The following is a 12,190-nucleotide window of genomic DNA, read 5'->3' as shown; positions in this document are numbered from 1 at the left end:
TAATAGTTTCCTTAGGAATTCAAACATCTGGCAGAGATTTGCCTTTCTTTCCTCTGACAACAGGGAGATGCTCATTAGAGCCAGCTACAGTGCATTCATTTTTGGACACTAAGTACTTGTACAAAAATATCTCTACCATTTCTTTTCAGTAGCTGATAAATATCTTTGTCAGGTCTTCTCATTTATCAGAATGATAACAATGTCCATAAAACAGCTAACTTCTCTCAGTTTGTGGAAATGTGTCTTCTTTCCATTATTTCGTTAGCTTAAAAAACTTGTGTGAGTGGCAGACATTGAGTGACAGAGAGGAAGAGAGACTGTGTGTGCAATAGCAAAGATGAAAGTTTCCTGTAACAGCTCTTTCTCTTGATTTTTTTCTTTTTCCTAAAACTCAGACTGTTGTACCAAGAATAAATGCCTGCTTATGCTTGGAAACATAAAGGGTCTGGATGAAAAACTGCTACTCACTGACTCTTCCCATGCCCCCTAGACTTTTCATAATCCCTCAGCGCAGCTCTTACCCCATTCAGCTCATAGGAGAAGGCATCTCTACGGATGGCTCTTCCATTCAGAGTGACAGCGTGAGGTTTCAGTTTCAGGCCCAGAATTGTTATTTTGTTGTACCTCAGAGAGTCAGCCCCGCGGTAGCCGTTTTTAAGTATTTCTGTCTTCAGGTTGCCCTGCAAAAGGCCACAGAGGAAATTTTAGGACCATCACAACTCTTTGGAGTTGACTTACTGGTACTGTGACTGTTGTAGTCTCAGTTTTGTCAGCCAACGTACAGAAAGCCTTCCAATGTAGACAATACAATCTGAGAACATAAAGTAAAAACAACACTCACATTAATCTTCACATAAGAAAGGTTTTGTGTATCATCATAAACTAACAAAATAAGAAACACAATTGCTTCTACAACATTCATTTGGCATCTTCTTGGGCCAGTTTTTCTACTCGTGATCAATGCAAATTCAGTTCTTGTACCCATTTGCAGGGTACAATGGCGTATGCAAACCCAAAATCCAGATACAGAGATTCAATTAGTGACCTTGAGGCAGATTTGATTAACATCTGCAACTAACTGCTTTAAATGGGTAGCATCTTCCACAGACATCAGCTGCTAGATATGTTGCCACTGTTTTACATCCCACATCTCCAAAACTCCTGCTAATAATCTTCTCTGATATACATACCCTGGCTTTAAGGACAGTGAAGGAGCACAGTATGTCCACAGGGCGTTGTTTGTTATACTTCCTACCTACTATATATCTTGTATTTAGGGATGAACCAAGAGGACATACAAAGTCATTAAACAAATTCATTTGGATCACCAGCAACAGTAATTTCCCATACAAGCAATGAAGAGGAATTATTGCATTTGTTATGTGATCAAAGTTGTTAAGGAAATAAAGATGAATTATACTGCTCAGGAAATAATGAATTGCTATGCAATCATGACTTTTTAAAAATATGCCAAGGAGAAGCCCATGACGGAACCTTCTGCATAAATTAGCTTGTGTTATTTCAATATTGCACGGCCGGAGGAGGAGCAGAAACTAGATCACAGTATCTGTAACTTAGGGCTGTGCTCAGACTGCTTACTTCGGGCATCCCCTCTAAAAATAAGTGCTAATCCCCAGCACGCTGATTTAGTCTGAAATAAGGAGTGTTGGCTACTGGGGAGCAAATGGGCAGAGACCTCTAAAAGCCTCTGGAGAATGCCTTGGGGTACTTATACATGGTACCTTCCCCCATTGCTGAATGGGCTCATATTTGACAGGGGAAGATTCAGTAGAGACAGACCACCTCCCAACAGTGATTTATTTCTGTCTCAAGCATGGCCAGGCAGGTGAGCTAGCTCAAGGTGGTCTCATGGACTCAGCAAGCTCAGTATGATGCTCAGCCCAATGATTACAACTGTGTTAATAACTGAGGTTGCACTCGAGCTCTGAGGACTCTGCAGCAGACGCCACTGTCCATCTGACAGGTCCCAATCTGCCCTCCTTCAAGGCCCTGGGGAGAAGGAGAGGTGGTGATCCAGGGCAATGAGTGACCCCCTCCTCCCCAAGCACCTAGTGTGATTACAGCAATCACCCAGGAAGGTTCCGGGTTCAGTTTGGAGCAAGGAACCTTATGGATATCACTTAAAGCCCTATAAATGTAAAGTACAAGCAAGTCCTGGACCCAAGGCCAGAAGCCAGGGCTTCCCCTATGTATTTTTTTTTCCCCAAACGTTTTCCCCCTGAAAACTGGACCAGTTTTAAAAGAACTTGCTCCCAGGCTATTCAGTTACCTAGTGGTTAGCAAACTTTTTCAGAAGCTGCCATCTCCTTGGGCAAGAGCCCTCTTTGGTAACCCATTTCAGCAAACAGCAAGCCATGCACCCCGTTCCTTTGGTGTAGTTGAAGGCATTCGGCCCGGTCTGAGCATCTCTACCTTGTCTGCTCTGGGCACGGAGGCAGAGATTCTGGCTCTCCCTGCTTGTCCCTGAAGTAAAGTGGAGCCTATACATCTGGCTCACATCTTTCTAAACTAGTAGGTTTAATAATACGGGGCACCTTGACTTAGATCACTTGGCCATCATGCGTGTCAAAATGGTGTCAAGTGAATTAAAACACCTACCGCGGTGAGGCAGTGCCCGAGAGCAGGCAGCATGAATCATTCCCTAAGGTTTAAGTGCCTGCACTGGTCTTGAATTCCTTTGTACTTCTGGGTTGTTTGAATGAAAGTATAAAAGAGAAGGTCTAATCCTGCAGCTGGTACCTTTGCAGAACTCTACGCTGGATTCAGAGTAAATGCTGTGATGTCAGACCTTACCAGTAAATCTCTCAGGGACCAAAATTTGTGTGTTTTTCTAAAAGTGAATATGATTAAACTGTTCATCCATAATTTTTTAAAAATATAGAAATGTGCAACATACACCAAGATTCTCAAACATTTCTCATACTTCTGCAATTTGCTGTTTGAGATGGATTTTTTTCTTTATAAACACATAATAAAAAACTGACATTAGAGATTATTGGAATGCAGATAGGGACTTCAGCTATGGATTTACAGGCAGAAGTCAAAGATGAGCAATGAGAAATGGAAGAGCCAGTGAATCAACAATCTAATTTGCACAGATCAGAATTTAATATAAAACTGGATATTGTTTTTCTGTATTGCCTCCCTGCAATAAATTGCTATACACAGACTACGGAAAGTCAAAGTGATTTTTCTTCCTTTTTGCAGTTGAAATATCATTTCTTAGAAGACTTTTTCATGATAAATCAAGAAGAAAACAGATTAAAAATTAAATTTAAATCTAGACATGCAGTGTTACTTCCAGAAAAATACCTCATGAATATACAAGACTACATAACAAAACCCATCAGCTTCCTCTTACTTGCTCTCACTCCTGGAGAACACACATTCTAAGAGCAATATCACAATAAGCATTAATATAATTTTTTATTCTTCTGAAGATTTTCTATAGACTACTTTGGTGCTTTCAGGAACACACAGTGTGAGAACTGTGCTACAGTACATGTGAACACTGGAATTGCAGATGAAATATAATCTGTATAGATTGCTGAAGTAGGTTCAGCTTTTTTTGAATAACTCCCACAACTTACTATCATACACTTAATGAGCTTCCAGTAGGTTTATTTTATAGTGTTTTTCTCAGATGAAGCCGAGACTGCTGAGTTTTTCTGTTCAGCTTTCTCAAGACACGCCTGAGAAGTGAACCACATGTGAAAGGCATTGGAGCCCTGACTCTGTGCCTGTGCTGTATGAAGCATCCATCGGCACGGCACAGCAGGTTGCTGGCAGCTTGCTGAATCACTCCACGGGATGCTGACCGTGGGAGCAATCTCCGTGCCATCTGACAAGGAGATGCAAGCTAAAGAAGGGAGAGTATGTAATTCTCTGGGCCACAAAATACAAGCTTCGTGTGAGCACAGCTAAAAAGTTGTGAGGATAGCCTGTAGGCGAGAACACAGCCCTCTCCTACCCGTCGGACTAAAAGTGCTTGCAGGAGGAAGGCAAGGAAAATGTCCCTCATCCCCAGGACCTGCAACTCAGGAAAAATATCTGAGCTAAAAAAGTGGATTTGCAGGTTCACATCACACCACGGGTGTTAATGATGCGTCACTGTGATAGTCAATGAAGCAAACACAAAACTGCAGGCTCATGGTTGGATTAATGTAGCTGCCTGCAAACGAAAACATTAGGTAGCTTACCAGTTTCAAAGGCTGAGCTGTATGAAAAAATGTTATTTGGATGAAAGTTAGACATCAGCACCTTACAACAGCTACACTATAGTAGAGCTACCTGTAAGTCTGTGGGTACCTGGTACGTTGCTACTTACTGCGCCGTATGTGTATTTAGCCAAGAAGTAGTTCTCATTTTCAATAGTATCTGTTAAAACACAAAACAAGGAGGATTAGTATCAAAACAGCAAAATCCATGAGCAGTTCACACTAATTGTGGCAAGCAGCTAATGTCACTCTCGGAGGACTGTGGGTTATTTAATCTCCTCCTCTATTCCTCTCGGTGTGACCTCACGAAGCGAGCTACTGCCCTCTCGAGCAGAGCAGCCGTCACCAATGTCACACCTTTCTTGTGCTGAAACGCCGCCTTCAAGAGCACTCTGCTTTTCACCTCTAATGTTCAACCTCTAAGCTCTCCAGCTCTTTGTAATAGCAGTCAGTGCCGTTACACTGCTGAAAAGGTGGCCTGAGGACAGCCCTGCGTGTAGACCCTGCTTCATAGAGGGGGCCCAGACTCACCGATCGAATCACCATCATCCCAGAAGAGAGACCCAGAAGCTTCTCCTTGTTCATTCAGGGCAATAATGAGCCCAAATGGGTTCAGGCGGCTGTTGACAAATACACCAAGAGATGTCAGTATGAACTTCTGGCCACTGTCCCTTCCATGTTATTTAACAAAAACTTCTGAACACAATTAACTCTAATTTTAAGGTTACAAGAAAGGTTACACGGAAAAATGACTACCTAGCTTCCTAAAATGGCTCTTGAAATTACGATGAGAACCTTACCCTGCTCTGTTCCCACCTTTCAAGTGCCTGTGTGGACAAGTTCCCCCTTCTTTAGTGGCCTTACGTGTGACAACTGGGCAGCTGGGGAGGCAGCTGGTCACTGAGGCTATTTCACTGTGCTTCAGTCTGGTCGCTGCATGGTGCTGCTCCCTCCCTTCCCTGCTCACGTTGGTGTCTGGTTCAGACCCAAGGCCAGCCCTTTACCCATTGGTGTGGGGAAACAATCTTCCTCGAGAGAGCTTTGAGCCTCTCCACCTTGCCCATGCCATTTGATAAATTCACCCAAGGACAAGAGGTTTGCATCTTCCCCTAGCATATGTTCACTGCGAGCGGCTGGCAGCTGGTCAACGTGGCCGTGAGAGGTGCAAGAGCTTCTCCTAGCAAAGCTGCAGAGCCAGGTGTGGGTTTCGGCCATGTGAGAGATGACGTGGGTCATCTCCGGGGTGACTTCTAACGCAACCGAGCGAGTAGTGGGATAAAAATACTGTGCTTATCAGCTGGGATGGCAGCTGGGAGCTGCAGATAGCTTCTCTTCTGCTCTTTCTTTTTGATTGCTTTTTGGTGGTGATGAGTCTGATCTACACCACTGTTTTTTGGGGACAGACACGGCTCGCGATATTACCTCTTGGTAGTTGTGGTGGCTGGAGCCTGTTCTGGCAGAATGTAGCCTCCACGGATGAACAGAGGGATCTTGTTCAATGGGGCAGCGACGGTAGCATACGTCCCGCGCCAGGCACTTGGCACTTTGTAACCCTACCACAAAAATTAATACAGTTAAAAAACTATATGCAAATGCAGGCACTAAACATTATCACCATATATCACTGGAAAGGAGACCAAGGGGTATATTTTCATCTTAATTACACCAGTTTAAATATGCACCAAAAAATAAGCAGATTTCAGGGGCATTATTCCAGTTTCTTTTTTGAACATGAAGAGAATCTAGCCCCTGCAGTGATGCATATGCATGAAGATACAGCCATCATGAATGAAAGACAGTAAATCGTCTTTTAAAATGATATCATTACTCTGTATGCTGGGGAAAAAAACTCATCAAGACATGAAGCAAAAAGAAAAAGAAACTTTCACTTCCTTTTCTTATGCATATGGAAACTGTCACATTTCAGTGTAAGGTGAGTGATTCATAATCATTGGGGAATGTAAACTGTAGATTTTCTTCTCTTTTAAGGACGAGTCTTCCCCTTTCAAAAAGTAATTACGGGATTCAATGAGTGAAATTCATATATGTGTAGACAACTAGCATAAATTCTCTGCATCATTTCTTTCTGCTTTAATCCCTCAAAACCAGGTGTAGGCAAGGTTTATGTGCAGAGGAGGTAACAGGAGGGCTTGGCTCTTGCCCTCTGTGAAGGGTAATTATAACTTATGGTAAATATCCAGCCTTGCTTCTGGACGAGCACCAGCAAACACATGCCAGGTGCTGGGAGCTGCTCTTTGCTGATGTGTGGGACGCCCCACAGGCAGGGGACACCAGGACAATGCTCCCATGCCTGCCCCTGCACGTGGGCTTGGGGGGAACTGCAGCAAGGAGGGCTGAGCAAAATGCTCGACCCCACTGAACCATGGCCTTATGAGAGGAGAAAGGAAAAGAGCTGGATGAACATCCCTCTGAGGACACCAGTGAAATGCTGCAGATGCCCAGAGCAGTGCCTATTGAAGAATAAGCCTGAATTTCCTCCGAGAGCTGCTCTGTCGTTCCCACTTGTCTGGCAGTGCTGCTCAGGGTAGTTAGCAGCAGCCTGATGCTCCTGGGCTCAGGTTTCTGAAAGCTTTTAACATCAGCCTAACTAACTACCCCTGAAGCCAGAGCTGGTTTAATCCAGCAGATTTCAGCAGAGCACAGCTCAAAACCCGAGCACTTTGGGAACTGCAGCGCTGAGAATGGCATTGGAGAGGTCGAACCCTGCAGCCCCTGAATCTAGAGGAGTATGGCTTTTTTCCACAAAGCATCTTGCTCTGCAGCTCCTGAAGCATCTTCTGGAAGGGAGCCTCATGCTGCTCTGTACATATGCCTTCTGTCCAAAATGATGCGTGTGCAAAACTGTGCACAAAAAGGTTGCAGCATGTTCTCAGGAGCGCAGCTCAGGTCTCTGTTTCTACACAGGTAAGGGTATAGGTATAATAACTTAAGCATGCAATAAGGGTGAAGAAAAAAAGAATAGAGATCTTGACAATTTCGTGAATTTCTAGGCTGCTCTTGAAAATTGTGTTCTCTGTGTCTTTAGAGCTTTACAAACCAAAAATAGCAAATAAAATGCTACTGAAAGCTGTGCAATTTACTCTCCCAGCTAGGCTGGTGTTGACTTTTTGTGCTCTAGTTTTCTTAAACACAGATGCTGAGGTAAAAATACTGCTGAACGTTGCTAAAAGTCATTTTGCTGGAATTGTAATATTTTAAGTTCTGTAAAAATGTAAGAAACTGAATTTTAGAAATACTTACAGTGTAGTAGTCAAACCACGTTGCTTCAGGGAAATACACATCCACAGATCTCGCTCCCTGTAATTGTTATAAAATGATTAAAGTCCTTCTCTTTTTACATTTCTGATATTACATTAGCTTTATTATATTTGTGCATGGATAGATGTACACTCAATCCTCTAACAGCATCAAATTTTGGATATTAAGGCTGAGTTATTGTCACAGCAACGGACTCGTGCTGGCCAATCTATGATGCAAAATAGATGACCCTACCCAATCTGGGGGGCTTTACTACAGGTCTGTGGGATAAGTCAGTGTTAAGTTGTTAGTTCAGCGTGGTACACCGCTCCACGTCTTGCAAACATAACATCTGAGTGATGCCAGCGAGGGCTACGGCATTGCAAGGCAGGACTTCACATCAGGCAACAGAGCAGGCTGGAGTGGCAGTGAGGGCAACCACTGCTTCGTCCCTCTTGCCAAAACAGGCAAAGAGCAATGTCTGCACGCAGGACATGCAGATATATGCCTTATTTGCAATCACTTAAAGTTGCGGATAAATTATATTATCTAATGCACTGCTAATTGCACAATTGCTGCACTTTATTTTACAGCATGCATTGCATCGTATTATTGCAGGGATAAAATCACACTAAAGGCACTTTGAATTAATCACTCTAGGAAAAGTCAGAATCAAAACATATTTCCTTTTTTTTTTTTTTTTTGGTCGTGAGTTGCTTGTTCTCACAAACAGATTAGTTTTGAGTCTCAAAGCAGACGTCTGCCCCTTTGCAGAGTTATGGTTATCCCCTGGGAGGAGATGGAGCATGAAATGTCAAGGTGGAGGAGAAGAGCTAAGGCATAGTTACCACTTGACATTTTAGGGATTTTTTTTTCATATTAACCAATAGAAGAACTAAGAAATAGCTGCTTTTTTAACACATGCAAATCTCATATTAGAATACAGCAACTGCTAACCTGGAAATTTGTCCTGTCCTGTGACCTGTCTCCCACAACAGGCAGTGCTGCATGGCTCAGGGAAGGTGTCGTAATTCTGCAGCAAGTAAGGCTGGGGTGCTGCGCCCTGTCTGTTTAGCAACTAAAGGTTGGCTAAGTGTGTATAACACCTTTAAAGCTTGAAAGGAAACCCTATAAAGTCAAGATGTCCCTCTTCCTAGATTTTCTCAGCATTACTACAACAACTCTGGATATTCTGATGTGCAGAGAAGCGTGCAATCACCGCCTGACTCTTGATAAGCCTTGCTTTAAGGAGTCCCTAAGTAACAGCCAGTGTAAGAACATTTCCCGTTTTCATTTTGATTAATCTCCCTCACTCACACTCTTGGACTCAAGGAGCAGAGGGAAACCTGTCCTGCCCCACCTTCTCCAGGTGAGCAGGTGCCATGCTGCAGTTCGAGGCAGTCATCATCTTCATTTTCATTCACTTCATTGCAGGAAGCAACCCCTGGCTTGTCACCCTCTCTTTATGGGAAGGTTTCTCCCACATCTTTTCATCATCTTACTGGTCTGAGACCCTTTGAATTCTCCACGTTAGTCACCAGCTATTAGAAACCTGGGGGAGTCTGAAGATGAAGGACTGACGAATGAAGTGCCACAGAGGAGTCGGAATGGTTTTATGTGAAGAAATAAGAATTTCATTTTAAATTCACATAGGCACAAGGGTTGCATTAAAAAAATGACAAGCAGAAGCCTGCTTACGTGTTTGATCATCAGCATCATGTAGGAAATGTCTCAGATATTCCGGCAGCATGCTGATCACAAACAGCTCCAGGATACATCACATGGAGATGTTTGCCTCTGCACAACTACATCGTTCTGGTGCTCCGTTGAGGCTGCACCCTGCTAGCAGTCAGCAGCGGGGTGAGGAGAGAAACCCACCTTTGCTCCAGCTGAGCAGCAAGAGCAAACCCACCCTGCAGCTCTATTCTGGGGCCCACGACAGCATCTGCTACCCTGACCTAACCTGTGGCCAGCACAGCCATAGGGAAATGATGGCTTTTAAAGCCTGCCATATTATCAGCTATCATTGTCATCATTTTTGTAAGGGTGGTGTGTGCACATGGTGCTGGTAAACGCTTTGCACAACCCTTAAGATGCTGCAGCGCCAAAACGCAATGGGACAGCAGTAAATAAGGAGACCAGTTTGTTTCAGTCCCTCCATGTTTCTTCCTAGCCTGGCGATTATTGCCTTGTGTGTCCTTGGAGGGATCTGTCAGCACAGGCGTAGGAGCGCTCGAGGGGCAGCATCCAGCCTGCTGACATCTGTTCAGCGCTCACAGTGGCAGGGAAATGCCGTGCCCTCGCCTTCACCCTCCCACCTCCAGCACCGGGCAGCCCTGCGCTGCTCGGGCTTGTTTTGAAATGCCTTCTGCAGGGTTTGACAGGGGAAGGAGGAAACGGGTGGATATGAGCAAACATGCCCTGAATGTCATCTAGTGCCCTAAGCGGAGTTCATTTATTTTATTCCAGTATGATGGCGCTTTTTAATTGCAGTACTTGCCTCTTCAAGAACAGGAGCAACCATAAATGCAGGTCCCCAAAGGAAGGCAGTGTCTATTCCACGAGACTGCTGATCAGAGGTAAATCTAGCGTGGAAAGTGAGGCATGTTAATTCACATTTTTATAGAACTTGCAGAATATTTCGACATTACTCGCTGCCACAAGAAATCTGCTTCCTTAATGCATCCTTCACCACCACCACATATTTCTCCTGGCTGAGGGAGTGCCAAAAGCTGGACAGAGATTCAGAAATTACAGTAACACTGCCGTGCTCTGGCAGATTCTCTGATTCTGTGATATGGCTTCCTACACCCTTCACAGATTTGCATTAGAAATCCTTTGCAGGACAAACACCAAGCAACCTTCATACGTATTGCACTTTGTAGCTGTCTTGGCTGGATGGCACCTTAGAGATTTCAGTATATTTTATTCAATGTATTAAGATCATTCTGATTCTGATCATATCCTCCAGACATGCATTTGCAATCCCATTCACCCTGGGTCATCTGCCAGCCTGGGATGAGCTCTCTATTGCATCCTGCATCAGCTAATGAAAATACTGACAAGCCCCAGGCGAAAAGGAGACATCCTCCCCCCTCTCAGGAACCTCAGCTCATACGACATAAAATCTCTGAGAATCTGAACAGGCTTCCAGTCATTTGTAAGCCTATCTCCTAGGACATCCATGCAGATCATCATTTCCAAGTTAGCTTATAACAGTGTCACACAGAGCAGTGGCTCAACCCTCCTAAAATCAAGCTACATTGTACCTCCTGCTTTCCTCCCTTTCCCACTCAATAGCCCTGTTGCCTCATCAGAAAAGGCAATCATAATTTGCTTTTGACAAATTCACACTGGCTGTTGCACATTAGTGTATAATTCCTACGTCCTCAGAGAATAATCTGTTCCAAAGTTTATTTTCCGTGTTCTGTTTAACTGAGGCTGTTCAACACCTTGGTGCTGCCCCTGCCTAAAGGCAGGTTTTTATTTTATGGAGCAGAGTGGCTCAGTGTCAGTGCCTGCTCTGACACCCTACCTGCTTGGTAGGGGTACCCAAAACAGCAAAAATACATCGGCAGTTAAAAGACATACTTTCAGTGCTCGGATTTCTAAAATATTGCAAGTTTAGGAGAGTATGTGGAACTCAGGACAAATTCTCCTTGAAGGCATGCTTCAGCATCTCATCTATCGAAACCTCAGTAGGTGAAGACACTAGTTATTCTGTGTTTATTTTTCTATCAAAAAATAGTAGCTCTTTTGTATGTCCTAATCTTGGGTATTATTGAGTTTCAACATAATGCTTTGTAAATATTTTCAATGTGGTGGGTTTTTAGATGAATTACCTGGTTTTCAGATTTCTGAAATATAATGTGTTAGGTTTTTTGTCCTCTCAACAACTTCTCTCTATTTTTAATTTCACTGTAATAAAATCAGAGTATTATTTCAACACACTGTGTTGTGGGAGATTTCAGGAGAAAAAAATGATTAAGAAATGATGACAACAGAGAAGCTGATCATCTTACTTGCACTTGGAAATGAGCATCTCACCATCTATCTAAGCACTATTTCCTTTTTCAATTACAGCAACCATGAGCACACATTCAGCAAACAAATGAATTTTCCCATTTTGAAAACATAAGCCATTAAGCACAGCATAGTTGTGATCTATGAAATACGCCTCACTCCATCTACATGCTTCCTATGGTTAGGCAGTAGCCTCTCTGCTGTCTTATTTTCCCCCGGTAGGCTATTAAGCAAAGCTTTTCCCCCCAGGAGTACAGTAATGGATTACCACCCCCAGGTCTTTTTGGACAGCCAAGCTACCAGCGTCTGTTTCACTGAGTGAAAGCCTCTGCGTGAGACACTTCAAAGACATATAGGCATCTCCTGGGATGCTGTTCTTGTTTGTTGTTTGAAATGAGCACCTAAACATTTGAAATGAAATGAGAAATCTGAAATGACCACATGAAGTAGGTATTGCTTGGAGACTCCCTGCCCAGCTACAGTTGTTTTCGTGGTGAGGTTTGTGAACTCGTAACAGCTTCACCTGAAAAGCTAGTGCAGTTTTTTAGCTTTGTGTTTGTTACAAGGAAGAGAAAGATTTGATGTAAAATTCCATCACCTGGACCTCAAAAAATCTGTTTCAGTTCTCTTTCTCTAAACCCCACATTTCTCCCTTTGTTAGCGTCTGGGTG

At 43.5% G+C, this 12,190-nt stretch overlaps 1 protein-coding gene across 1 annotated transcript in view; it reads right to left on the bottom strand.

Annotated features, from left to right (window-relative positions):
- Positions 1 to 464: 464 nt before the first annotated feature.
- The window catches only part of LOC118249411 (sucrase-isomaltase, intestinal-like), a 30,191-nt gene continuing 18,465 nt past the window's right edge, over positions 465 to 12,190 (bottom strand). The window contains exons 11-16 of the mRNA XM_035549315.2: positions 9,997 to 10,081; positions 7,500 to 7,556; positions 5,661 to 5,791; positions 4,770 to 4,858; positions 4,349 to 4,398; positions 465 to 680 (exon numbers count right to left, since the gene is read on the bottom strand). Of these exons, the coding sequence (XP_035405208.2) occupies positions 465 to 680; positions 4,349 to 4,398; positions 4,770 to 4,858; positions 5,661 to 5,791; positions 7,500 to 7,556; positions 9,997 to 10,081 (628 nt within the window). The remainder of the gene's footprint in view (positions 681 to 4,348; positions 4,399 to 4,769; positions 4,859 to 5,660; positions 5,792 to 7,499; positions 7,557 to 9,996; positions 10,082 to 12,190) is intronic.

The sequence above is a fragment of the Cygnus atratus genome, chromosome 1, assembly GCF_013377495.2.
Source record: "Cygnus atratus isolate AKBS03 ecotype Queensland, Australia chromosome 1, CAtr_DNAZoo_HiC_assembly, whole genome shotgun sequence".
Taxonomy (NCBI): Eukaryota; Metazoa; Chordata; class Aves; order Anseriformes; family Anatidae; genus Cygnus; species Cygnus atratus.
Note: the sequence above shows the minus strand (reverse complement) of the source record. Positions and strands in the feature narration are given on the sequence as shown.